The following is a 26,823-nucleotide window of genomic DNA, read 5'->3' on the forward strand; positions in this document are numbered from 1 at the left end:
ACTATCAGTGTCTGTACTATCAGTGTCTGTACTATCAGTGTGTCTGTACTATCAGTGTGTCTGTACTATCAGTGTGTCTGTACTATCAGTGTCTGTACTATCAGTGTCTGTACTATCAGTGTGTCTGTACTATCAGTGTGTCTGTACTATCAGTGTGTCTGTACTATCAGTGTGTCTGTACTATCAGTGTCTGTACTATCAGTGTGTCTGTACTATCAGTGTGTCTGTACTATCAGTGTGTCTGTACTATCAGTGTGTCTGTACTATCAGTGTCTGTACTATCAGTGTGTCTGTACTATCAGTGTGTCTGTACTATCAGTGTGTCTGTACTATCTGTGTGTCTGTCTATCAGTGTGTCTGTACTATCAGTGTCTGTACTATCAGTGTGTCTGTACTATCAGTGTCTGTACTATCAGTGTGTCTGTACTATCTGTGTGTCTGTACTATCAGTGTCTGTACTATCAGTGTGTCTGTACTATCAGTGTCTGTACTATCAGTGTGTCTGTACTATCAGTGTGTATGTACTATCAGTGTCTGTACTATCAGTGTGTCTGTACTATCAGTGTCTGTACTATCAGTGTCTGTACTATAGTGTGTCTGTACTATCAGTGTCTGTACTATCAGTGTGTCTGTACTATCAGTGTCTGTACTATCAGTGTGTCTGTACTATCAGTGTCTGTACTATCAGTGTGTCTGTACTATCAGTGTGTCTGTACTATCAGTGTGTCTGTACTATCAGTGTCTGTACTATCAGTGTCTGTACTATCAGTGTCTGTACTATCAGTGTGTCTGTACTATCAGTGTCTGTACTATCAGTGTGTCTGTACTATCAGTGTGTCTGTACTATCAGTGTCTGTACTATCAGTGTGTCTGTACTATCAGTGTCTGTACTATCAGTGTCTGTACTATCAGTGTGTCTGTACTATCAGTGTGTCTGTACTATCAGTGTGTCTGTACTATCAGTGTCTGTACTATCAGTGTGTCTGTACTATCAGTGTCTGTACTATCAGTGTGTCTGTACTATCAGTGTGTCTGTACTATCAGTGTCTGTACTATCAGTGTCTGTACTATCAGTGTGTCTGTACTATCAGTGTCTGTACTATCAGTGTGTCTGTACTATCAGTGTCTGTACTATCAGTGTCTGTACTATCAGTGTGTCTGTACTATCAGTGTGTCTGTACTATCAGTGTCTGTACTATCAGTGTGTCTGTACTATCAGTGTCTGTACTATCAGTGTCTGTACTATCAGTGTGTCTGTACTATCAGTGTCTGTACTATCAGTGTGTCTGTACTATCAGTGTCTGTACTATCAGTGTGTCTGTACTATCAGTGTCTGTACTATCAGTGTGTCTGTACTATCAGTGTGTCTGTACTATCAGTGTCTGTACTATCAGTGTGTCTGTACTATCAGTGTGTCTGTACTATCAGTGTCTGTACTATCAGTGTGTCTGTACTATCAGTGTGTCTGTACTCTCAGTGTCTGTACTATCAGTGTGTCTGTACTATCAGTGTCTGTACTATCAGTGTCTGTACTATCAGTGTGTCTGTACTATCAGTGTGTCTGTACTATCAGTGTGTCTGTACTATCAGTGTCTGTACTATCAGTGTCTGTACTATCAGTGTGTCTGTACTATCAGTGTCTGTACTATCAGTGTGTCTGTACTATCAGTGTCTGTACTATCAGTGTGTCTGTACTATCAGTGTCTGTACTATCAGTGTCTGTACTATCAGTGTGTCTGTACTATCAGTGTGTCTGTACTATCAGTGTGTCTGACTATCAGTGTCTGTACTATCAGTGTGTCTGTACTATCAGTGTCTGTACTATCAGTGTGTCTGTACTATCAGTGTCTGTACTATCAGTGTGTCTGTACTATCAGTGTGTCTGTACTATCAGTGTCTGTACTATCAGTGTGTCTGTACTATCAGTGTCTGTACTATCAGTGTCTGTACTATCAGTGTCTGTACTATCAGTGTGTCTGTACTATCAGTGTGTCTGTACTATCAGTGTCTGTACTATCAGTGTGTCTGTACTATCAGTGTCTGTACTATCAGTGTGTCTGTACTATCAGTGTCTGTACTATCAGTGTCTGTACTATCAGTGTGTCTGTACTATCAGTGTGTCTGTACTATCAGTGTCTGTACTATCAGTGTGTCTGTACTATCAGTGTCTGTACTATCAGTGTCTGTACTATCAGTGTGTCTGTACTATCAGTGTCTGTACTATCAGTGTCTGTACCATCAGTGTCTGTACTATCAGTGTGTCTGTACTATCAGTGTCTGTACTATCAGTGTGTCTGTACTATCAGTGTCTGTACTATCAGTGTATCTGTACTATCTGTATGTCTGTACTATCAGTGTGTCTGTACTATCAGTGTCTGTACTATCAGTGTCTGTATTATCAGTGTCTGTATTATCAGTGTGTCTGTACTATCAGTGTCTGTACTATCAGTGTGTCTGTACTATCAGTGTCTGTACTATCAGTGTGTCTGTACTATCAGTGTCTGTACTATCAGTGTCTGTACTATCAGTGTGTCTGTACTATCAGTGTCTGTACTATCAGTGTGTCTGTACTATCAGTGTCTGTACTATCAGTGTGTCTGTACTATCAGTGTCTGTACTATCAGTGTGTCTGTACTATCAGTGTGTCTGTACTATCAGTGTCTGTACTATCAGTGTGTCTGTACTATCAGTGTCTGTACTATCAGTGTCTGTACTATCAGTGTGTCTGTACTATCAGTGTGTCTGTACTATCAGTGTGTCTGTACTATCAGTGTCTGTACTATCAGTGTGTCTGTACTATCAGTGTCTGTACTATCAGTGTCTGTACTATCAGTGTGTCTGTACTATCAGTGTCTGTACTATCAGTGTGTCTGTACTATCAGTGTCTGTACTATCAGTGTGTCTGTACTATCAGTGTGTCTGTACTATCAGTGTGTCTGTACTATCAGTGTGTCTGTACTATCAGTGTCTGTACTATCAGTGTGTCTGTACTATCAGTGTCTGTACTATCAGTGTCTGTACTATCAGTGTGTCTGTACTATCAGTGTCTGTACTATCAGTGTCTGTACTGTCAGTGTGTCTGTACTATGAGTGTCTGTACTATCAGTGTCTCTACTATCAGTGTGTCTGTACTATGAGTGTCTGTACTATGAGTGTCTGTACTATCAGTGTCTGTACTATCAGTGTGTCTGTACTATCAGTGTGTCTGTACTATCAGTGTGTCTGTACTATCAGTGTCTGTACTATCAGTGTGTCTGTACTATCAGTGTGTCTGTACTATCAGTGTGTATCTATCTATCTCTCTCTCTCTCTCTCTCTCTCTCTCTCTCTCTCTCTCTCTCTGTCTCTCCTTCTCTCTCTCTCTCTCTCTCTCTCTCTCTCTCTCTCTCTCTCTCTCTCTCTCTCTCTCTCTCTCTCTCTCTCTCTCTCTCTCTCTCTCTCTCTCTCTCTCTCTCTCTCTCTCTCTCTGTGTCTCTCTCTCTCTCTCTCTCTCTCTCTAATAATTCCTCCTTTGGCTCACTGAGGTAAAATAAACAGAACTTGAACCCTGACTCCTCTCCACATAGACAATACTCTATATAATTGCGGTCACTTCAGCACACTTATTTAAAACCAAAGTTTGCCTGTCTTCTCTATCTCTGATATGAGTGTTTGTTTTGGTAGATTATCTTTATAGATCCTCTGATCTGCCCCTGTCTCGCCCATCTCTTAATGCATGCTGACTGATTTGCATTTATGGGCTGATACAACACTCCCACTCCCACGGGGGCCAGTATGAAAAAAAGAAAAAGAATAATGTATGCACTAACTGTAAGTCGCTCTGGAGAAGAGCGTCTGCTAAATAATGTAAAATGTAAAATGTAAATGAACCACATTCTGGACCGCTCACTGTCACACAAGCTGTTAACAATGATATAGTGATTTTCTGTAATATGTAAATGTAGTTAACCAAACTACTCAAGGCTCATGAGACCGTGATGCCACAGAGTGTATACAGTATGGAGTCCAGCAGAGAGATCTGATACAGTATGTAGTCCAGCAGAGAGATCTGATACAGTATGTAGTCCAGCAGAGAGATCTGATACAGTATGTAGTCCAGCAGAGAGATATGATACAGTATGTAGTCCAGCAGATAGATCTGATACAGTATGTAGTCCAGCAGAGAGATCTGATACAGTATGTAGTCCAGCAGATAGATCTGATACAGTATGTAGTCCAGCAGAGAGATCTGATACAGTATGTAGTCCAGCAGAGAGATCTGATACAGTATGTAGTCCAGCAGATAGATCTGATACAGTATGTAGTCCAGCAGAGAGATCTGATACAGTATGTAGTCCAGCAGATAGATCTGATACAGTATGTAGTCCAGCAGAGAGATCTGATACAGTATGTAGTCCAGCAGATAGATCTGATACAGTATGTAGTCCAGCAGAGAGATTTGATACAGTATGTAGTCCAGCAGAGAGATCTGATACAGTATGTAGTCCAGCAGAGAGATATGATACAGTATGTAGTCCAGCAGAGAGATCTGATACAGTATGTAGTCCAGCAGAGAGATCTGATACAGTATGTAGTCCAGCAGAGAGATCTGATGCAGTATGTAGTCCAGCAGAGAGATCTGATACAGTATGTAGTCCAGCAGAGAGATCTGATACAGTATGTAGTCCAGCAGAGAGATCTGATACAGTATGTAGTCCAGCAGAGAGATCTGATACAGTATGTAGTCCAGCAGAGAGATATGATGCAGTATGTAGTCCAGCAGAGAGATCTGATGCAGTATGTAGTCCAGCAGAGAGATCTGATGCAGTATGTAGTCCAGCAGAGAGATATGATACAGTATGTAGTCCAGCAGATAGATCTGATGCAGTATGTAGTCCAGCAGAGAGATCTGATACAGTATGTAGTCCAGCAGAGAGATCTGATGCAGTATGTAGTCCAGCAGAGAGATCTGATGCAGTATGTAGTCCAGCAGAGAGATCTGATACAGTATGTAGTCCAGCAGAGAGATCTGATACAGTATGTAGTCCAGCAGAGAGATCTGATACAGTATGTAGTCCAGCAGAGAGATCTGATGCAGTATGTAGTCCAGCAGAGAGATCTGATACAGTATGTAGTCCAGCAGAGAGATATGATGCAGTATGTAGTCCAGCAGAGAGATCTGATGCAGTATGTAGTCCAGCAGAGAGATCTGATACAGTATGTAGTCCAGCAGAGAGATCTGATACAGTATGTAGTCCAGCGGAGAGATCTGATACAGTATGTAGTCCAGCAGAGAGATCTGATGCAGTATGTAGTCCAGCAGAGAGATCTGATACAGTATGTAGTCCAGCAGAGAGATCTGATACAGTATGTAGTCCAGCAGAGAGATCTGATGCAGTATGTAGTCCAGCAGAGAGATATGATACAGTATGTAGTCCAGCAGAGAGATCTGATACAGTATGTAGTCCAGCAGAGAGATCTGATACAGTATGTAGTCCAGCAGAGAGATCTGATACAGTATGTAGTCCAGCAGAGAGATATGATGCAGTATGTAGTCCAGCAGAGAGATATGATGCAGTATGTAGTCCAGCAGAGAGATCTGATACAGTATGTAGTCCAGCAGAGAGATATGATGCAGTATGTAGTCCAGCAGAGAGATATGATGCAGTATGTAGTCCAGCAGAGAGATATGATACAGTATGTAGTCCAGCAGAGAGATCTGATACAGTATGTAGTCCAGCAGAGGGATATGATACAGTATGTAGTCCAGCAGAGGGATCTGATACAGTATGTAGTCCAGCAGAGGGATCTGATACAGTATGTAGTCCAGCAGAGAGATATGATACAGTATGTAGTCCAGCAGAGAGATCTGATACAGTATGTAGTCCAGCAGAGAGATATGATACAGTATGTAGTCCAGCAGAGGGATCTGATACAGTATGTAGTCCAGCAGAGGGATCTGATACAGTATGTAGTCCAGCAGAGAGATCTGATACAGTATGTAGTCCAGCAGAGAGATCTGATACAGTATGTAGTCCAGCAGAGGGATCTGATACAGTATGTAGTCCACAAGAGAGATCTGATACAGTATGTAGTCCAGCAGAGAGATCTGATACAGTATGTAGTCCAGCAGAGGGATATGATACAGTATGTAGTCCAGCAGAGAGATCTGATTAAATGCGTTTTCACCTTCTGAATTTACACTGTTTATGTCTAACCTGTATCCCTTTAGAGATAGCAATCTAAATGGAAATATGTTTGTTATGTTGCATTCCTTCCTTCCTTCCTTCCTTCCTTCCTTCCTTCCTTCCTTCCTTCCTTCCTTCCTTCCTTCCTTCCTTCCTTCCTCCCTCCCTCCCTCCCTCCCTCCCTCCGACCTGTAGATCTGTTACCTCTGGACTTCCTGTCACGGGTCTTACCACCTGGCGGGGAGCCCCCCCTGCGTGAAGTGCACATGGTCCAGTCCAGGGGGGCCCGGGGCTTGCAGCTAGCCGGCTCTCAGGAGGCCCTCAGCTTCCCCGCCTCGCAGCTCTTCACCAACTGTGACCACTTCCCTTCTGAGTTCTCCTTCGTGGTCACGCTCAAGATCCCACGCCTTGCCAACAAGGTGAGGAACAGGAAGACTACATGACGACAGAAACCACAACGACAGAAACCAGTTCTAATATACACTCTGAGTATTGTAGTTCTAATATAGTTTTAATATAGTTCTAATACACGCTCCTAGTAGAATAGTTTTAATATACACTACCGGTCTAAAGCTTTAGAACACCTCCTCGTTCAAGGGTTTTTCTTTATTTGTACTATTTTCTACATTGTAGAATAATAGTGAAGACATCAAAACTATGAAATAACACATATGGAATCATGTAGTAACCAGAAAAGTGTTAAACAAATCAAAATATATTTTATATTTGAGATTCTTCAAATAGCCATCCTTTGCCTTGATGACAGCTTTGCACACTCTTGGCATTCTCTCAACCAGCTTCATGAGTTCTAATCCTTCTTAATGCATTTGAGCCAATCAGTTGTGTTGTGACAAGGTAGGGGGGTATACAGAAGATAGCCCTATTTGGTAAAAGACCAAGTCCATATTATGGCAAGAACAGCTCAAATAAGCAAAGAGAAACAACAGTCCATCATTACTTTAAGACATGAAGGTCAGTCAATACTGAACATTTCAAGAACTTTGAAAGTTTCTTCAAGTGCAGTCGCAAAACCATCAACTGCTATGATGAAACTGGCTCTCATGAGGACCGCCACAGGAATGGAAGACCCAGAGTTACCTCTGCTGCAGAGGATAAGTTCATTAGTTACCAGCCTCAGAAATTGCAGCCCAAACAAATGCTTCACAGAGTTCAAGTAACAGACACTTCTCAACATCAACTGTTGAGGAGACTGTAGGAATCAGGCCTTCATGGAATTGCTGCAAAGAAACCACTACTAAAGGACACCAATAAGAAGAAGAAGAAGAAGAGACTTGCTTGGGCCAAGAAACATGAAAATGTTTGTCCTTTGGTCTGGAGTCCAAATTGGAGATTTTTGGTTCCAACCGCCATGTCTTTGTGAGACACGGTGTGGGTGAACGGATGATCTCTGCATGTCTATTTCCCACCGCAAAGAATGGAGGAGGAGATGTTATGGTGTGGGGGTGCTTTGCTGGTGACACTGTCTGTGATTTATTTAAAATTCAAGGCACACTTTACCAGCATGGCTACCACAGCATTCTGCAGCGATACACCATCCCATCTGGTTTGGGCTTAGTGGGACTATCATTTGTTCTTCAACAGGACAATGACCCAACACACCTCCAGGCTGTGTAAGGGCTATTTTACCAAGAAGGAGAGTGATGGAGTGCTGCATCAGATGACCTGGCCTCTACAATCCCCCGACCTCAACCAAATTGAGATGGTTTGGGATGAGTCGGACCGCAGAGTGAAGGAAAAGCAGCCAACAAATGCTCAGCATATGTGGGAACTCCTTCAAGACTGTTGGAAAAGCATTCCAGGTGAAGCTGGTGGAGAGAATGCCAAGACTGTGCAAAGCTGTCATCAAAGCAAATGGTGGCTATTTGAAGAATCTCAAATAATAAATATGTTTTGATTTGTTTTAACACTTTTTCGGTTACTACATGATTCCATATGTGTTATTTCATAGTTTTGATGTCTTCACTATTATTCTAGAATGTAGAAGTATGAAAAATGTATGAACTCACTAACTGTAAGTCGCTCTGGATAAGAGCGTCTGATAAATGACTTAAATGTAAATGTAAATGTAGAAAATAGTAAAAATAAAGAAAAACCCTTGAATGAGTAGGTGTTCTAAATATTTTGACTGGTAGTATAGTATCTGTTAGTGTCTCTCCCTCAGTGTATCCTGGGTGTATCTGTCCTGTTGGTCAGTATCTCTCCCTCAGTGTATCTGTCCTGTTGGTCAGTATCTCTCCCTCAGTGTATCCTGGGTGTATCTGTCCTGGTGGTCAGTATCTCTCCCTCAGTGTATCTGTCCTCTTGGTCAGTATCTCTCCCTCAGTGTATCCTGGGTGTATCTGTCCTGTTGGTCAGTATCTCTCCCTCAGTGTATCCTGGGTGTATCTGTCCTGTTGGTCAGTATCTCTCCCTCAGTGTATCTGTCCTGTTGGTCAGTGTCTCTCCCTCAGTGTATCCTGGGTGTATCTGTCCTGTTGGTCAGTATCTCTCCCTCAGTGTATCTGTCCTGTTGGTCAGTATCTCTCCCTCAGTGTATCTGTCCTGTTGGTCAGTGTCTCTCCCTCAGTGTATCCTGGGTGTATCTGTCCTGTTGGTCAGTATCTCTCCCTCAGTGTATCTGTCCTGTTGGTCAGTATCTCTCCCTCAGTGTATCTGTCCTGTTGGTCAGTATCTCTCCCTCAGTGTATCTGTCCTGTTGGTCAGTATCTCTCCCTCAGTGTATCTGTCCTGTTGGTCAGTATCTCTCCCTCAGTGTATCTGTCCTGTTGGTCAGTATCTCTCCCTCAGTGTATCCTGGGTGTATCTGTCCTGTTGGTCAGTATCTCTCCCTCAGTGTATCTGTCCTGTTGGTCAGTATCTCTCCCTCAGTGTATCTGTCCTGTTGGTCAATATCTCTCCCTCAGTGTCTCTGTCCTGTTGGTCAGTATCTCTCCCTCAGTGTATCTGTCCTGTTGGTCAGTATCTCTCCCTCAGTGTATCTGTCCTCTTGGTCAGTATCTCTCCCTCAGTGTATCCTGGGTGTATCTGTCCTGTTGGTCAGTATCTCTCCCTCAGTGTATCCTGGGTGTATCTGTCCTGTTGGTCAGTATCTCTCCCTCAGTGTATCTGTCCTGTTGGTCAGTATCTCTCCCTCAGTGTATCCTGGGTGTATCTGTCCTGTTGGTCAGTATCTCTCCCTCAGTGTACAGTGGGGGAAAAAAGTATTTAGTCAGCCACCAATTGTGCAAGTTCTCCCACTTAAAAAGATGAGAGAGGCCTGTAATTTTCATCATAGGTACACATCAACTATGACCAGTGGCGGCTCCTGAAAAAATTCTCAGGGGGGGCAATTTTTCTGATGATTTAGGTGACCTACACACATTTTAAAAAAGATATGTCCAGCAACAACATGAAGACAGGGGCAGCATATAAGTCAATACCAGAAGCATTTATTGACTGATCTCAAAAGTGTTGGCTTACCAGGGTTGGTGGAGCCCTCAGTTTCATCTTTGCCTCGCAAAGCTAACTCAAACACTCCGCAAAACTTCACACACTGGATTAGCCGGCTGAGGATGTGGCGGTTCTTGCTAATGTCGTAGTAAATATATTTGTTATAGTGAATATGGAATATGATATGTTGAGTAAAATGTTGTGCTAAGATCTATTTAGGTCAGGAGCTGGTTATAAGTTCTGTTCCTATCCAATAACAATGGACAAAAGGGTCCTATCTTGTCAGCCTTGTCAGTTTCAGTTCTCCAGTAAACTTGTGATTATCAACACTAACCTCATCGTTGTGGCGGCGGACAGCTAGCCTGTATCCCTCATCCAGTTGAGTGGGAATGTTCACTCTCCCCAAAGCAGACAATCTCAAACAGCTATCCATGTGGGTCTTTGACAGCTCATGTTTCTTAATCTTTCCTGAAAGATGGTGCATGTCCGTTACACACCAGTCGCTGTCCAAGCGGTGCTGTCTGCCGTGCCGCCTTCAGGGTGAAAGAGTAAGCAGGGGGTAGCAGAAGACTGCATTAGCTACATCGCAGCCTGCTAGCCAGGTTTTTCGTTCGTACCAATTTTTGGAAAATCCTCGGGTGTAGGACTTCCCCCCTTTAGTAGAAACCTGTTGAATTATTAAATTTGGTCTGGGAGGTCCTAATTGTTTCGTTGCCAATTTATCTTCATTTGTTCGCCGACAAAAAGGAACTTCTTTCAAAGACACAATCGAGTTGCACTGAAGCCTAGCCATTTTGATAGAAGTAGTGAATTGATTGACGCTGCTACCCGCTCTTTTCTTAGTTACGTTCATGGTTATATGTTACGTATGACGAAAGCGCGTAAGTGCAAGCCCTCAGAAACCAATAGAGATTGTATTGAAAGCTCTGATATTTGAAAAAAATAGATTTTACATGGGAGTCTATGACAGACTTCTGGGCGATTTTCAACCTGACTGAAATCGCCCCAAAAGGGGGGGGGGCCATTTGAAGCACGACTTTAGCCTGATTGGACATTTAGTGGCACTGTGGCAGATCAGACGTCTAGATTACAACACTGATAACTACTGTTGCCGTGATATAATTGATTAGAAAAAAAATCCCTTCCTTTTCCCGTTTGGCAGTGCGTCGCCCATATCGCCCTATTGAACACACCGCCCCTGACTATGACAGACATAATGAGAAAAGAAAATCCAGAAAATCACATTGTAGGATTTTTTATGAATTTATTTGCAAATTATGGTGGAAAATAAGTATTTGGTCAATAACAAAAGTTTCTCAATACTTTGTTATATAACCTTTGTTGGCAATGACACAGGTCAAACGTTTTCTGTAAGTCTTCACAAGGTTTTCACACACTGTTGCTTGTATTTTGGCCCATTCCTCCATGCAGATCTCCTCTAGAGCAGTGATGTTTTGGGGCTGTCGCTGGGCAACACGGACTTTCAACTCCCTCCAAAGATTTTCTATGGGGTTGAGATCTGGAGTCTGGCTAGGCCACTCCAGGACCTTGAAATGCTTCTTACGAACCCACTCGTTGCCCGGGCGGTGTGTTTGGGATCATTGTCATGCTGAAAGACCCAGCCACGTTTCATCTTCAATGCCCTTGCTTATGGAAGGAGGTTTTCACTCAAATTCTCACGATACATGTCCCTTTGCAGAAAAACAGCCCCAAAGCATGATGTTTACACACCCATGCTTCACAGTAGGTATGGTGTTCTTTGGATGCAACTCAGCATTCTTTGTCCTCCAAACACGACGAGTTGAGTTTTTACCAAAAAGTTCTATTTTGGTTTCATCTGACCATATGACATTCTCCCAATCCTCTTCTGGATCATCCAAATGCACTCTAGCAAACTTCAGACGGGCCTGGACATGTACTGGCTTAAGCAGGGGGACACGTCTGGCACTGCAGGATTTGAGTCCCTGGCGGCGTAGTGCGTTACTGATGGTAGGCTTTGTTACTTTGGTCCCAGCTCTCTGCAGGTCATTCACTAGGTCCCCCCGTGTGGTTCTGGGATTTTTGCTCACTGTTCTTGTGATCATTTTGACCCCACGGGGTGAGATCTTGCGTGGAGCCCCAGATCGAGGGAGATTATCAGTGGTCTTGTATGTCTTCCATTTCCTAATAATTGCTCCCACAGTTGATTTCTTCAAACCATGCTGCTTACCTATTGCAAATTCAGTCTTCCCAGCCTGGTGCAGGTCTACAATTTTGTTTCTGTTGTCCTTTGACAGCTCTTTGGTCTTGGCCATAGTGGAGTTTGGAGTGTGACTGTTTGAGGTTGTGGACAGGTGTCTTTTATACTGATAACAAGTTCAAACAGGTGCCATTAATACAGGTAACGAGTGGAGGACAGAGGAGCCTCTTAAAGAAGAAGTTACAGGTCTGTGAGAGCCAGAAATCTTGCTTGTTTGTAGGTGACCAAATACTTATTTTCCACCATATTTTGCAAATAAATTCATAAAAAATCCTACAATGTGATTTTCTGGATTTTTTTTCTCAATTTGTCTGTCATAGTTGACGTGTACCTATGATGAAAATTACAGGCCTCTCTCATCTTTTTAAGTGGGAGAACTTGCACAATTGGTGGCTGACTAAATACTTTTTTCCCCCACTGTATCTGTCCTGTTGGTCAGTATCTCTCCCTCAGTGTATCCTGGGTGTCTCTGTCCTGTTGGTCAGTATCTCTCCCTCAGTGTCTCTGTCCTGTTCGTCAGTATCTCTCCCTCAGTGTATCTGTCCTGTTGGTCAGTGTCTCTCCCTCAGTGTATCTGTCCTGTTGGTCAGTATCTCTCCCTCAGTGTATCTGTCCTGTTGGTCAGTATCTCTCCCTCAGTGTATCCTGGGTGTCTCTGTCCTGTTGGTCAGTATCTCTCCCTCAGTGTCTCTGTCCTGTTCGTCAGTATCTCTCCCTCAGTGTATCTGCCCTGTTGGTCAGTGTCTCTCCCTCAGTGTATCTGTCCTCTTGGTCAGTATCTCTCCCTCAGTGTATCTGTCCTGTTGGTCAGTATCTCTCCCTCAGTGTATCCTGGGTGTATCTGTCCTGTTGGTCAGTGTCTCTCCCTCAGTGTATCCTGGGTGTATCTGTCCTGTTGGTCAGTGTCTCTCCCTCAGTGTATCCTGGGTGTATCTGTCCTGTTGGTCAGTATCTCTCCCTCAGTGTATCTGTCCTGTTGGTCAGTATCTCTCCCTCAGTGTATCCTGGGTGTATCTGTCCTGTTGGTCAGTATCTCTCCCTCAGTGTATCTGTCCTGTTGGTCAGTATCTCTCCCTCAGTGTATCTGTCCTGTTGGTCAGTATCTCTCCCTCAGTGTATCTGTCCTGTTGGTCAGTATCTCTCCCTCAGTGTATCTGTCCTGTTGGTCAGTATCTCTCCCTCAGTGTATCTGTCCTGTTGGTCAGTATCTCTCCCTCAGTGTATCTGTCCTGTTGGTCAGTATCTCTCCCTCAGTGTATCCTGGGTGTATCTGTCCTGTTGGTCAGTATCTCTCCCTCAGTGTATCTGTCCTGTTGGTCAGTGTCTCTCCCTCAGTGTATCTGTCCTGTTGGTCAGTATCTCTCCCTCAGTGTATCCTGGGTGTATCTGTCCTGGTGGTCAGTATCTCTCCCTCAGTGTATCTGTCCTGTTGGTCAGTATCTCTCCCTCAGTGTATCCTGGGTGTATCTGTCCTGTTGGTCAGTATCTCTCCCTCAGTGTATCTGTCCTGTTGGTCAGTGTCTCTCCCTCAGTGTATCTGTCCTGGTGGTCAGTATCTCTCCCTCAGTGTATCTGTCCTGTTGGTCAGTATCTCTCCCTCAGTGTATCCTGGGTGTATCTGTCCTGTTGGTCAGTATCTCTCCCTCAGTGTATCTGTCCTGTTGGTCAGTGTCTCTCCCTCAGTGTATCTGTCCTGTTGGTCAGTATCTCTCCCTCAGTGTATCTGTCCTGTTGGTCAGTATCTCTCCCTCAGTGTATCTGTCCTGTTGGTCAGTGTCTCTCCTTCATACTGTATGTCCTGTCTCCTGTCCTCCAGAGGAACGAGTACATCTTCTCGTTGGTGGAGGAGGAGTCAGACCGGCTGCTGATTGGTCTACGTGTCTCTCAGGAGAGGCTCCACTTCCTGTTCCAGGGCCCGACAGGCAGGAAACAAATCACGTTTAGGGAGGTGCGGCTGGCGGACAACCACTGGCACACGGTGGTGGTAGCCATCACCGGGCGCTACGCTACACTCAGTGTGGACTGTGGCATGGCCCTGGAGCTGTGAGTCACTCACATACACACACGCACACGCACACACACGTACACGCACACACACACACACGCACGCACGCGCACGCACGCACGCGCGCGCACACACACACACACACACACACACACACACACACACACACACACACACACACACACACACACACACACACACACACACACACACACACACACACACACACATACACATACACACACACACACACACACACATACACATACACATACATACACACATACGCACACACACACACGCACGCACACACACACACATTTACATTTACATTTACATTTTAGTCATTTAGCAGACGCTCTTATCCAGAGCGACTTACAGGAGCAATTAGGGTTAAGTGCCTTGCTCAAGGGCACATCGACAGATTTTTCACCTAGACGGCTCGGGGATTAGAACCAGCGACCTTTTGGTTACTGGCACAACACGCACACACACACACACACACACACACGCACACGCACACGCACACGCACACACTTTGACACCCTTCTTTAAAATGAGGCTTTTTGTTCTCCACCCAGGGTCTATGAGAAGCCTTTCCCCAGTGATTTCAGCACCGCCAACTCCAGGTTCTACATTGGCAGCAGGAGGAGGTGGAAAGGACTGTTCTCTGTGAGTTTCTCTCTTCATTGTCCTCATGCATGCTTTAAGCCTGGTCCCCAGATCTGTTTGCGTTGCCTTGCCAACTCATAATGGGGGAATTCCAACCCGAGTTAAGGAATGGAACGTCATTCCTTTTTGATGCACTTTTCTCTCTACTCTATTCTGACCTTGAACTGAAGCCCCATGGTCCCTGGCCCCATGGCCCCCAGCCCCTGGCCCCCGACCCCTGGTCCCCGGCCCCCAGCCCCCAGCCCCCAGCCCCCAGCCCCTGGCCCCCAGCCCCTGGTCCCCTGGCCGCCAGCCCCTGGTCCCCTGGTCCCCTGGTCCCCTGGCCCCCAGCCCCTGGTCCCCTGGCCCCCAGCCCCTGGTCCCCTGGCCCCCAGCCCCCGGTCCCCGGCTCCCAGCCCCCAGCCCCCAGCCCCCGGCCCCTGGCCCCCAGCCCCTGGTCCCCTGGCCCCCAGCCCCTGGTCCCCTGGCCCCCAGCCCCTGGTCCCCTGGCCCCCAGCCCCTGGTCCCCTGGCCCCCAGCCCCCAGCCCCCAGCCCCCGGCCCCCAGCCCCCAGCCCCCAGCCCCTGGTCCCCTGGCCGCCAGCCCCTGGTCCCCTGGTCCCCTGGCCCCTGGTCCCCTGGCCCCCAGCCCCCAGCCCCTGGTCCCCTGGCCCCCTGGCCCCCAGCCCCCAGCCCCCAGCCCCTGGTCCCCTGGCCCCCAGCCCCTGGTCCCCTGGCCCCCAGCCCCTGGTCCCCTGGCCCCCAGCCCCTGGTCCCCGGCCCCCAGCCCCCGGTCCCCGGCCCCTGGCCCCCAGCCCCTGGTCCCCGGCCCCCAGCCCCTGGTCCCCGGCCCCCGGCCCCTGGCGGTGTGGTGGAGGTGTGTCTACAGATACGCCGTATTCTGACATTGACTTAATTCCCTCATAAGTCCACCACCTTTACGTGAGAGGAAACCATGAATCAGGTCAAGCGAACCTGACGGTTCCAAGTAGAAAAAGCATCAACTTTCGTTTTTCAGATAGAAATAACACCATTCTCCTTGCGCTGTAATTGTGATAAGAGCTACGTAAATTAGTAATCCGTTTGGATAAGGGAATTGTAAATATACATTACACTTGTTTTAGATCTATTTTACCTTATAATCACTGGAGACAAATGTGAACCAAGTCAAATGGCAGCAAACTGAAGAATATCAACATTCCCACAGTAAAGTTGATGAAATGCTGTTCCATTATGCAGAATTTAAATTGTCCAACCTTTTAACTTGCAGGGATGGGCACTCTCGAAAGTCTTAATTATAGTCTACCCCGACTTTCTTTGTTTCCTATTTCTATCATGATAAATATTAGCCACAATCAGTATCAACCGTCAGTCAATAAAAACACATTCAACTGCCAATTTACTGTTAGTTCCCTTCAGTTGGTATAGGCTACATTATCATTCCATTTAATTACATTGTTAGTTCCCTTCAGTTGGTACAGCCTACATTATCATTCCATTTAATTACATTGTTAGTTCCCTTCAGTTGGTACAGCCTACATTATCATTCCATTTAATTACATTGTTAGTTCCCTTCAGTTGGTATAGGCTACATTATCATTCCATTTAATTACATTGTTAGTTCCCTTCAGTTGGTATAGGCTACATTATCATTCCATTTAATTACATTGTTAGTTCCCTTCAGTTGGTATAGGCTACATTATCATTCCATTTAATTACATTGTTTAGTTGACCTTCATTTGCTCCCTTTCTAAACCCCGTCATGGCTTTGTGGTTGTTGCTGAGGATCATTAGTAACAGTTGATTATGTATATATATTAAAGACATGTAGGCTAATTAAATAATTATGGAGCGCATCCCAAGCCTTGACAGTGTGACCCCGACGCATGGTGCAATACTTGGCCGTGTCTTCACAGTCCCATGGTTAGTGCAGGCTAGTGCTGAGCGATTAGTGCTTTTTGAGGTCGGTTTGGTTTCGGGTTCCAATACTTAAAAAATAATCACGGTTTTCGATTTCGGTTTCTTTTTAAAGACGTAATGCAATAAATATGAAATATGAAATAATGACGTTCCTATGATTTTAGAGTTTTTTAATGGAGATTCCAAAGCCAAAAATAGTTAACATTGAATTGCCAAAACATTCAAAATATTCCATTGTATCTGATCAGGTCCACATTCGGTAGAAACCTAGGAAATTACAATGTATATTACTTCGTTTTTTTAAATGACTTTATTATTTTTCATTCCTTAAAGTCATCATCTCATCTCTGCTCAGGCAGTAGCAGTCAGCCAGGGAGACCATCTGACGTTATGTGCTTCCAATACTGTTTGGTCTTTAGTCATCCTATTTAGCTAGCCTGCCTAAGCATGCTGCAGAGCTGTCTGACAATCATTTTACTTGTTCTTCAAAGTAGATCAGCCATACTTTCACGAACTGTCTCTGTCCCTCTGGTCATTGTGTACATTCCTCTCTCATGCGGTCCGTGTGTATCTAATCTAACGTAGCAGGCGTAAAAGTGTATCCGTCCAGAGATCTGTATATAATAACGAGATGCTCATGTCTCCGCCCTCACAATGGGAGTTGTTGTCCAAAAGGCGGGAAGGCAGGCGACAAGCTTAGGTCCAAAATGAGCATATCGAAATGCATTGGGCTTATTTTGGACAGATTTGGGCGAGAGTGCAACCTCTCGCTTTGCCTCTTCCTCTCTGATCCGTTTTAGCTGGAAAAAACTGGCGCAATGGATTATGGTCATTGTAGTTCATTACCACGTTTCTGAGCTGAACCAGGTTGAATGTTTGCTTAATGAAAACTACAACTCTCTTCAGACCAGCGTCCCGCATAGTTCTTGACTTGATTTCTTTCGTGAATGATTTGATTTATCTCTAGAAAAACGGATGGGCTCACAAAAAAAACGAACTAAATGGAATTCAAGTAATTGAACCGACATCACTCAATTAGTTGTTTAATAACCCCCCCAAAAATGTAATGTTGGTTAATCGCTCAGCACTAGTGCAGGCAATAGATGAGGGTATAGCCAACTAATGTACACTATGCTCCCTATTATAATTCTATGTACACTAATCTTCCAATATTACCATGGGTTGAATAACTAGAGAGAGTACATAAAAAAATAAAAAATAAAACTAAATGTGGCAATTTTCAAAATGAATCAAACCACCATTTTTTAAATGATTCATAAATACTAACCTAAATAATCTACAATATCAGAGTATTTTTTAATCTACCAATTCGTGCTGAAACGGAGACGAATATGCATATATTTAGATGTCTTTCTTTCATTAATCCCTGATATTCTAAAACCGTTCTCTTGATATAGTCTATTGAGTCTGTCGTCAAAATTCTAACTAAAAGTTACACCGTATTGAAAGGGATGGCTTAAGATCAATGTACTGAAATTGGGAGGGTTTTCAGCAGTTGAATGAAATGTATTTAGAGCCTGCAGAGGGAGTTACGTGACTGAATAAGGTAAGTCTGAATACCAAATACAGAGAAGAGTGTAGGAAAGCCGTAGGAAAGCCGTAGGAAAGCCGTAGGAAAGCCGTAGGAAAGCCGTAGGAAAGCCATAGGAAAGCCGTAGGAAAGCCGTAGGAAAGCCGTAGGAAAGCCATAAGAAAGCCGTAGGAAAGGCGTACATCTCCTAAGTCTGAATCGGCCCCATGGTCATTGTCACATAGCAAAACAACCCAAAGGACCAGTCTAGTCCAGTGATGCCTTAGAGGAGAGCGACTGTCTGTAAACCAGAGAGATTCTCATGTTGAACGGCTAAACACAGCCTCTCTCTATGGCAGGGAACATTACCCATAACTAACAGCTCTCTCTATGGCAGGGGAACATTACCCATAACTAACAGCTCTCTCTATGGCAGGGGAACATTACCCATAACTAACAGCTCTCTCTATGGCAGGGAACATTACCCATAACTAACAGCTCTCTCTATGGCAGGGAACATTACCCATAACTAACAGCTCTCTCTATGGCAGGGGAACATTACCCATAACTAACAGCTCTCTCTATGGCAGGGGAACATTACCCATAACTAACACCCCTCTCTCTATGGCAGGGAACATTACCCATAACTAACAGCTCTCTCTATGGCAGGGGAACATTACCCATAACTAACAGCTCTCTCTATGGCAGGGGAACATTACCCATAACTAACAGCTCTCTCTATGGCAGGGGAACATTACCCATAACTAACAGCTCTCTCTATGGCAGGGAACATTACCCATAACTAACAGCTCTCTCTCTATGGGAGGGAACATTACCCATAACTAACAGCTCTCTCTCTATGGCAGGGAACATTACCCATAACTAACAGCTCTCTCTATGGCAGGGGAACATTACCCATAACTAACAGCTCTCTCTATGGCAGGGAACATTACCCATAACTAACAGCTCTCTCTATGGCAGGGGAACATTACCCATAACTAACAGCTCTCTCTATGGCAGGGGAACATTACCCATAACTAACAGCTCTCTCTATGGCAGGGGAACATTACCCAAAACTAACAGCTCTCTCTATGGCAGGGAACATTACCCATAACTAACAGCTCTCTCTATGGCAGGGAACATTACCCATAACTAACAGCTCTCTCTATGGCAGGGGAACATTACCCATAACTAACAGCTCTCTCTATGGCAGGGAACATTACCCATAACTAACAGCTCTCTCTATGGCAGGGGAACATTACCCATAACTAACAGCTCTCTCTATGGCAGGGAACATTACCCATAACTAACAGCTCTCTCTATGGCAGGGAACATTACCCATAACTAACAGCTCTCTCTATGGCAGGGAACATTACCCATAACTAACAGCTCTCTCTATGGCAGGGAACATTACCCATAACTAACAGCTCTCTCTATGGCAGGGGAACATTACCCATAACTAACAGCTCTCTCTCTATGGCAGGGGAACATTACCCATAACTAACAGCTCTCTCTATGGCAGGGGAACATTACCCATAACTAACAGCTCTCTCTCTATGGCAGGGGAACATTACCCATAACTAACAGCTCTCTCTATGGCAGGGAACATTACCCATAACTAACAGCTCTCTCTCTATGGGAGGGAACATTACCCATAACTAACAGCTCTCTCTCTATGGCAGGGAACATTACCCATAACTAACAGCTCTCTCTCTATGGCAGGGAACATTACCCATAACTAACAGCTCTCTCTATGGCAGGGGAACATTACCCATAACTAACAGCTCTCTCTATGGCAGGGAACATTACCCATAACTAACAGCTCTCTCTATGGCAGGGAACATTACCCATAACTAACAGCTCTCTCTATGGCAGGGGAACATTACCCATAACTAACAGCTCTCTCTCTATGGCAGGGGAACATTACCCATAACTAACAGCTCTCTCTATGGCAGGGGAACATTACCCATAACTAACCGCTCTCTCTCTATGGCAGGGGAACATTACCCATAACTAACAGCTCTCTCTCTATGGCAGGGGAACATTACCCATAACTAACAGCTCTCTCTATGGCAGGGGAACATTACCCATAACTAACAGCTCTCTCTCTATGGCAGGGGAACATTACCCATAACTAACAGCTCTCTCTATGGCAGGGAACATTACCCATAACTAACAGCTCTCTCTATGGCAGGGGAACATTACCCATAACTAACAGCTCTCTCTATGGCAGGGGAACATTACCCATAACTAACAGCTCTCTCTATGGCAGGGAACATTACCCATAACTAACAGCTCTCTCTATGGCAGGGAACATTACCCATAACTAACAGCTCTCTCTATGGCAGGGAACATTACCCATAACTAACAGCTCTCTCTATGGCAGGGAACATTACCCATAACTAACAGCTCTCTCTATGGCAGGGAACATTACCCATAACTAACAGCTCTCTCTATGGCAGGGAACATTACCCATTACTAATATTCCTCTCTCTATGGCAGGGGAACATTACCCATAACTAACAGCTCTCTCTCTATGGCAGGAAACATTACCCATAACTAACAGCTCTCTCTATGGCAGGGAACATTACCCATTACTAATATTCCTCTCTCTATGGCAGGGGAACATTATCCATAACTAACAGCTCTCTCTATGGCAGGGGAACATTACCCATAACTAACAGCTCTCTCTATGGCAGGGAACATTACCCATAACTAACAGCTCTCTCTATGGCAGGGGAACATTACCCATAACTAACAGCTCTCTCTATGGCAGGGGAACATTACCCATAACTAACAGCTCTCTTCTATGGCAGGGGAACATTACCCATAACTAACAGCTCTCTCTATGGCAGGGGAACATTACCCATAACTAACAGCTCTCTCTATGGCAGGGGAACATTACCCATAACTAACAGCTCTCTCTATGGCAGGGAACATTACCCATAACTAACAGCTCTCTCTATGGCAGGGGAACATTACCCATAACTAACACCCCTCTCTCTATGGCAGGGAACATTACCCATAACTAACAGCTCTCTCTCTATGGCAGGGGAACATTACCCATAACTAACAGCTCTCTCTATGGCAGGGGAACATTACCCATAACTAACAGCTCTCTCTATGGCAGGGGAACATTACCCATAACTAACATCCCTCTCTCTATGGCAGGGGAACATTACCCATAACTAACAGCTCTCTCTATGGCAGGGGAACATTACCCATAACTAACATCCCTCTCTCTATGGCAGGGAACATTACCCATAACTAACAGCTCTCTCTCTATGGCAGGGGAACATTACCCATAACTAACAGCTCTCTCTATGGCAGGGGAACATTACCCATAACTAACAGCTCTCTCTATGGCAGGGGAACATTACCCATAACTAACATCCCTCTCTCTATGGCAGGGAACATTACCCATAGCTAACAGCTCTCTCTCTATGGCAGGGGAACATTACCCATAACTAACAGCTCTCTCTCTATGGCAGGGGAACATTACCCATAACTAACAGCTCTCTCTATGGCAGGGGAACATTACCCATAACTAACCGCTCTCTCTATGGCAGGGGAACATTACCCATAACTAATATTCCTCTCTCTATGGCAGGGAACATTACCCATAACTAACAGCTCTCTCTATGGCAGGGAACATTACCCATAACTAACAGCTCTCTCTCTATGGCAGGGGAACATTACCCATAACGATCAGCTCTCTCTCTATGGCAGGGAACATTATCCATAACTAACAGCTCTCTCTATGGCAGGGGAACATTACCCATAACTAACCGCTCTCTCTATGGCAGGGGAACATTACCCATAACTAACCGCTCTCTCTATGGCAGTGGAACATTACCCATAACTAATATTCCTCTCTCTATGGCAGGGAACATTACCCATAACTAACAGCTCTCTCTATGGCAGGGGACATTACCCATAACTAACAGCTCTCTCTATGGCAGTGGAACATTACCCATAACTAATATTCCTCTCTCTATGGCAGGGGACATTACCCATAACTAACAGCTCTCTCTCTATGGCAGGGAACATTACCCATAACGATCAGCTCTCTCTATATATAAAAGGGTCTGTTACTCACTCTCTCTCTCTCTCTCTCTCTCTCTCTCTCTCTCTCAGGGTCTGCTGCGACAGCTGGTTCTGTTGCCTGGTTCAGACGCTACCTCCAGAGTTTGTCCCTCTTCAGACCCCATACTGGCAGTCCTCTCTGTCCCTCAGGCCCTGCTCACCATGCCCATCACACCCACTGGGAACAACATAGTCCCTCTGTATCCTTATGGTGAGTAGAGATTATATACTACCCTCTATCCTTATGGTGAGTAGAGATGATATACTACCCTCTATCCTCTGTATCCTTATGGTGAGTAGAGATAATATACTACCCTCTATCCTTATGGTGAGTAGAGATAATATACTACCCTCTATCCTCTGTATCCTTATGGTGAGTAGAGATAATATACTACCCTCTATCCTCTGTATCCTTATGGTGAGTAGAGATAATATACTACCCTCTATCCTCTGTATCCGTATGGTGAGTAGACCTATGGACGGTTTTGCGTTGAGCTCTCCAAAACAATCACAATCTTCCTGGTGGATGATTCTCTCTGTCCCTCCATGACTGGCTGGGTTTAGGGTTGGGTTGTAGCTGTAAATAGTTGGGTTGTGATGGTATGGTGAACAGGGTAACTGTATCTGTGAGTTGAGTCAGTGGTTGTGATGGTATGGTGAACAGGGTAACTGTATCAGTGAGTTGAGTCAGTGGTTGTGATGGTATGGTGAACAGGGTAACTGTATCAGTGAGTTGAGTCAGTGGTTGTGATGGTATGGTGAACAGGGTAACTTTATCAGTGAGTTGAGTCAGTGGTTGTGATGGTATGGTGAACAGGGTAACTGTATCAGTGAGTTGAGTCAGTGGTTGTGATGGTATGGTGAACAGGGTAACTGTATCAGTGAGTTGAGTCAGTGGTTGTGATGGTATGGTGAACAGGGTAACTGTATCTGTGAGTTGAGTCAGTGGTTGTGATGGTATGGTGAACAGGGTAACTGTATCTGTGAGTTGAGTCAGTGGTTGTGATGGTATGGTGAACAGGGTAACTGTATCTGTGAGTTGAGTCAGTGGTTGTGATGGTATGGTGAACAGGGTAACTGTATCAGTGAGTTGAGTCAGTGGTTGTGATGGTATGGTGAACAGGGTAACTGTATCTGTGAGTTGAGTCAGTGGTTGTGATGGTATGGTGAACAGGGTAACTGTATCAGTGAGTTGAGTCAGTGGTTGTGATGGTATGGTGAACAGGGTAACTGTATCTGTGAGTTGAGTCAGTGGTTGTGATGGTATGTAGGGTCAGGTGTTTCATGTGAAAACACAGTGAGGGGACTAGCCTGTTGTGTATACTGCAGCTCTGCTGATTAACATGGTGCAGGCTCAAATCACCTATTCCATATACAGTGCATTCAGAAAGTATTCAGACCCCTTGACTTTTTCCACATTTTATTACGTTACAGCCTTATTCTAAAATGGATTCAATGGGTTTTTTCCCTCATCAATATACACACAATACAGCATAATGAAATAGCAAAAGTAGCTCAGTTGGTAGAGCATGGCGCTTGCAACGCCAGGGTTGTGGGTTCGATTCCCACGGGGGGCTAGTATGAAAAAATGTATGCACTCACTAACTGTAAGTCGCTCTGGATAAGAGCATCTGCTAAATGACTAAAATGTAAATGTAAAATGTAAAAACAGGTTTTTAGAAATTTTAGCAAATTTATTACAAATACAAATCTGAAATATATAACATTTACATAAGTATTCAGACCTATTACTCAGTACTTTGTTGAAGCACCTTTGGCAGCAATTACAGCCTCAAGTCTTCTTGGGTACGACACTACAAGCTTGGCACACCTGTATTTGGGGAGTTTCTCCCATTCCTCTCTGCAGATCCTCTCAAGCTCTGTCAGGTTGGATGGGGAGCGTCGCTGCACAGCTATTTTCAGGTCTCTCCAGAGATGTTCGATCGGGTTCAAGTCCGGGCTCTGGCTGGGCCACTCAAGGACATTCAGAGACTTGTCCCGAAGCCACTCCTATGTTGTCTTGGCTGTGTGCTTAGGGTCGTTGTCCTGTTGGAAGGTGAACCTTCACACCAGTCTGAGGTCCTGAGCACTCTGGAGCAGGTTTTCATCAAGGATTTCCCTGTACTTTGCTCCGTTCATCTTTCCCTCGATCCTGACTAGTCTTCCAGTCCCTGCCGCTGAAAAGCATCCCCAGAGCATGATGCTGCCACCATCATGCTTCCCCGTAGGGATGGTGCCAGGTTTCCTCCAGACGTGGAGCTTGGCATTCAGGCCAAAGAGTTAAATCTTGTTTCTCATGGTCTGAGAGTCCTTTAGGTGCCTTTTGGCAAACTCCAAGCGGGCTGTCATGTGCCTTTTACTGAGGAGTGGCTTCCGTCTGGCCACTCTACCATAAGGGCCTGATTGGTGGAGTGCTGCAGAGATGGTTGTCCTTCTGGAAGGTTCTCCCATCTCCACAGAGGAACTCTGGAGCTCTGTCAGAGAGACCATCGGGTTCTTGGTCACCTCCTTGACCAAGGCCCTTCTCCCCCGATTGCTCAGTTTGGACGGGCGGCCAGCTCTAGGAAGAGTCCTGGTGGTTCCAAAGTCTCATAGCAAAGAGCCTGAATACTTATGTAAATAAGATATTTCAGTTTTTTATTTTTAATACATTTCCAAACATAAAAACAAAAAATCAGTTTTCACTTTGTCATTATGGGGTATTGCATGCAGATTGATGAGGGAATAAGGCTGTAACGTAAAAAAATAAAAAAAAGTGGAAAAAGTCAAGGGGTCTGAATGCTTTCCGAGCCCATAGAGCTCTGGTCAAAAGTAGGGCACTATTTATCTAATATTGTGCCATTTGGGACACAGACTTAACAGGATGAAGACTATCAGAACGTTACTCTACACGACGTCAGGTATAGCTATCGGATCCAATACCGAATGAATACATGGATCACTCACTAATTGCGTATTTAAGATCTCATTTGTTCGCTTCACACTTTAGTACTGTGAATAGGATCCAAGCTAAACACTGCATTCAGACAGCTTGATTGACGTGTCCGGTCATCCTCGGAGTGTGAATGTGAAATCCGTCATTGAAGACGTACTTATTGGTTTACTTGCCGACAGACATTCATCATTAGTGATTCAGTGTGGTTTCACCGCTCACTGTCTTGGCAAGAACAATGAGTCGTCTTTGTGAGAGGCTGACATTTTGATTTGGCCGCTCCCCAAGCTCAACTGCTGCTACCAATCAAGACATCAACGTAAAACACTCAGCAGCGAGGTTTAGCAGTGGCAGGACCACTATGGAAATAAAACGAGGTTTAGCAGTGGCAGGACCACTATGGAAATAAAACGAGGTTTAGCAGTGGCAGGACCACTATGGAAATAAAACGAGGTTTAGCAGTGGCAGGACCACTATGGAAATAAAACGAGGTTTAGCAGTGGCAGGACCACTATGGAAATAAAACGAGGTTTAGCAGTGGCAGGACCACTATGGAAATAAGATAAATGAGACTCCAGGCTTTATGCTGCTTTTTATCCCCCTTCATTGTTTATGTATGTCATGTCTCCAGGTGGAGCAGCCTACTACTGTTCATTATCAAATTAATTAAATCAATCAATGTTTGCCACTTCTCAGGTTGATAACCTTGAATTAATCAATATATTTGATGATACTCAAGATAACCCCATTGGTTAGGCGCTGTCATCACATCTCAATATTGGTTAGGCGCTGTCATTACATCTAGTCACCAGACTTTTACAACAATCAAACATTTTTTAAACGGATTGAGAGTATGAGAAAGATTGATGACATTAAAAACAAGAGCACCTTAAATCCCAGACCCAGGACAACATGGGAGCGGTGTATATTGGAATATTGTTAATGTGGGAGGCAACCTGTCTGCCTACCTAGGGAGACTCACCTTGTCATCAAGATCAATTAGCTAGGGAGACTCACCTTGTTATGAAGCTCGTCATCAAGATCAATTCAACTCAATGCTCTCTCTCCTCCGTGACAGAGGCTGAAGTGCATATAACCCCTGGGAGCCAGCCTCCCTGTGCCAAGGCAGAGCAGGGCCAGCTGTGGTTCAACACTCTGAAGAAAGGCCTGTTCCTGTGTGATGGACTGCTGTGGCTGCCTCTGCTGCAAGGTGAGATGAGTCTCCGAAATAGTAGATTTCAGACCAGGAGTAGGCAACCTGGTTCTGCAGTGCCACAGGCCATGTCATGTTTTTGATTCAATGGGAGACCAGGTGTGAAGAATTTAGCCAATTAACAGTTTGGTGAGGTGATTGGTAGAACCAGAGGTGGTCGTTTGGCTCTGGCCCTCCAGGCTAGCCTCCTCCTTGTCTAAATGTTGTCTCGTGTTCAGGAACAATCACTTATTCTATAGCCTAGATGCATCAGTCACAACTGACCGACTGAATAACGCTAGTCTCTAATGCACAGAGAAAGAGCGTCTGGACTATGTGGAAGACTACCAGGACCTTTACACCAACTCAGAGACGTTCGACATCGAGGTGTTCCACATCCCCTCCCAAGGACTGTTCGCTGCCACAGCCAATCGCGAGACCAAGCCGGGCTCTGGGATCTACAAGTGGGTAGATGGGAAGTTTCAAGTGTATCAGAACATCACCACCTATGAAGCACGTGCATGGAAGTACTTCACTGTGGGCAACAAGGTGAGTACCTGTCTAGGTATAGTCTCTGGTCAAAATGAGTGCACTATAAACAGTGTAGGGTGCCATTTGGGACACAGGCAAAGTATTCAAGTAATCTTTAAT

The 26,823-nt window shown here is 44.9% G+C and overlaps 1 protein-coding gene across 1 annotated transcript in view; it reads left to right on the forward strand.

The window, feature by feature from the left end:
* Positions 1–26,823, forward strand: part of LOC311129380 (thrombospondin-type laminin G domain and EAR repeat-containing protein-like) — a gene marked incomplete at both ends in the record, with an annotated part of 44,501 nt that overhangs the window by 1,600 nt on the left and 16,078 nt on the right. Inside the window, 6 exons of the mRNA XM_084161665.1 lie at positions 6,363–6,586; positions 13,673–13,899; positions 14,443–14,533; positions 22,100–22,259; positions 26,059–26,190; positions 26,489–26,721. Of these exons, the coding sequence (XP_084017791.1) occupies positions 6,363–6,586; positions 13,673–13,899; positions 14,443–14,533; positions 22,100–22,259; positions 26,059–26,190; positions 26,489–26,721 (1,067 nt within the window). The remainder of the gene's footprint in view (positions 1–6,362; positions 6,587–13,672; positions 13,900–14,442; positions 14,534–22,099; positions 22,260–26,058; positions 26,191–26,488; positions 26,722–26,823) is intronic.

Source organism: Coregonus lavaretus, assembly GCF_964263955.1.
Source record: "Coregonus lavaretus genome assembly, chromosome: 5".
Lineage (NCBI taxonomy): Eukaryota > Metazoa > Chordata > Actinopteri > Salmoniformes > Salmonidae > Coregonus > Coregonus lavaretus.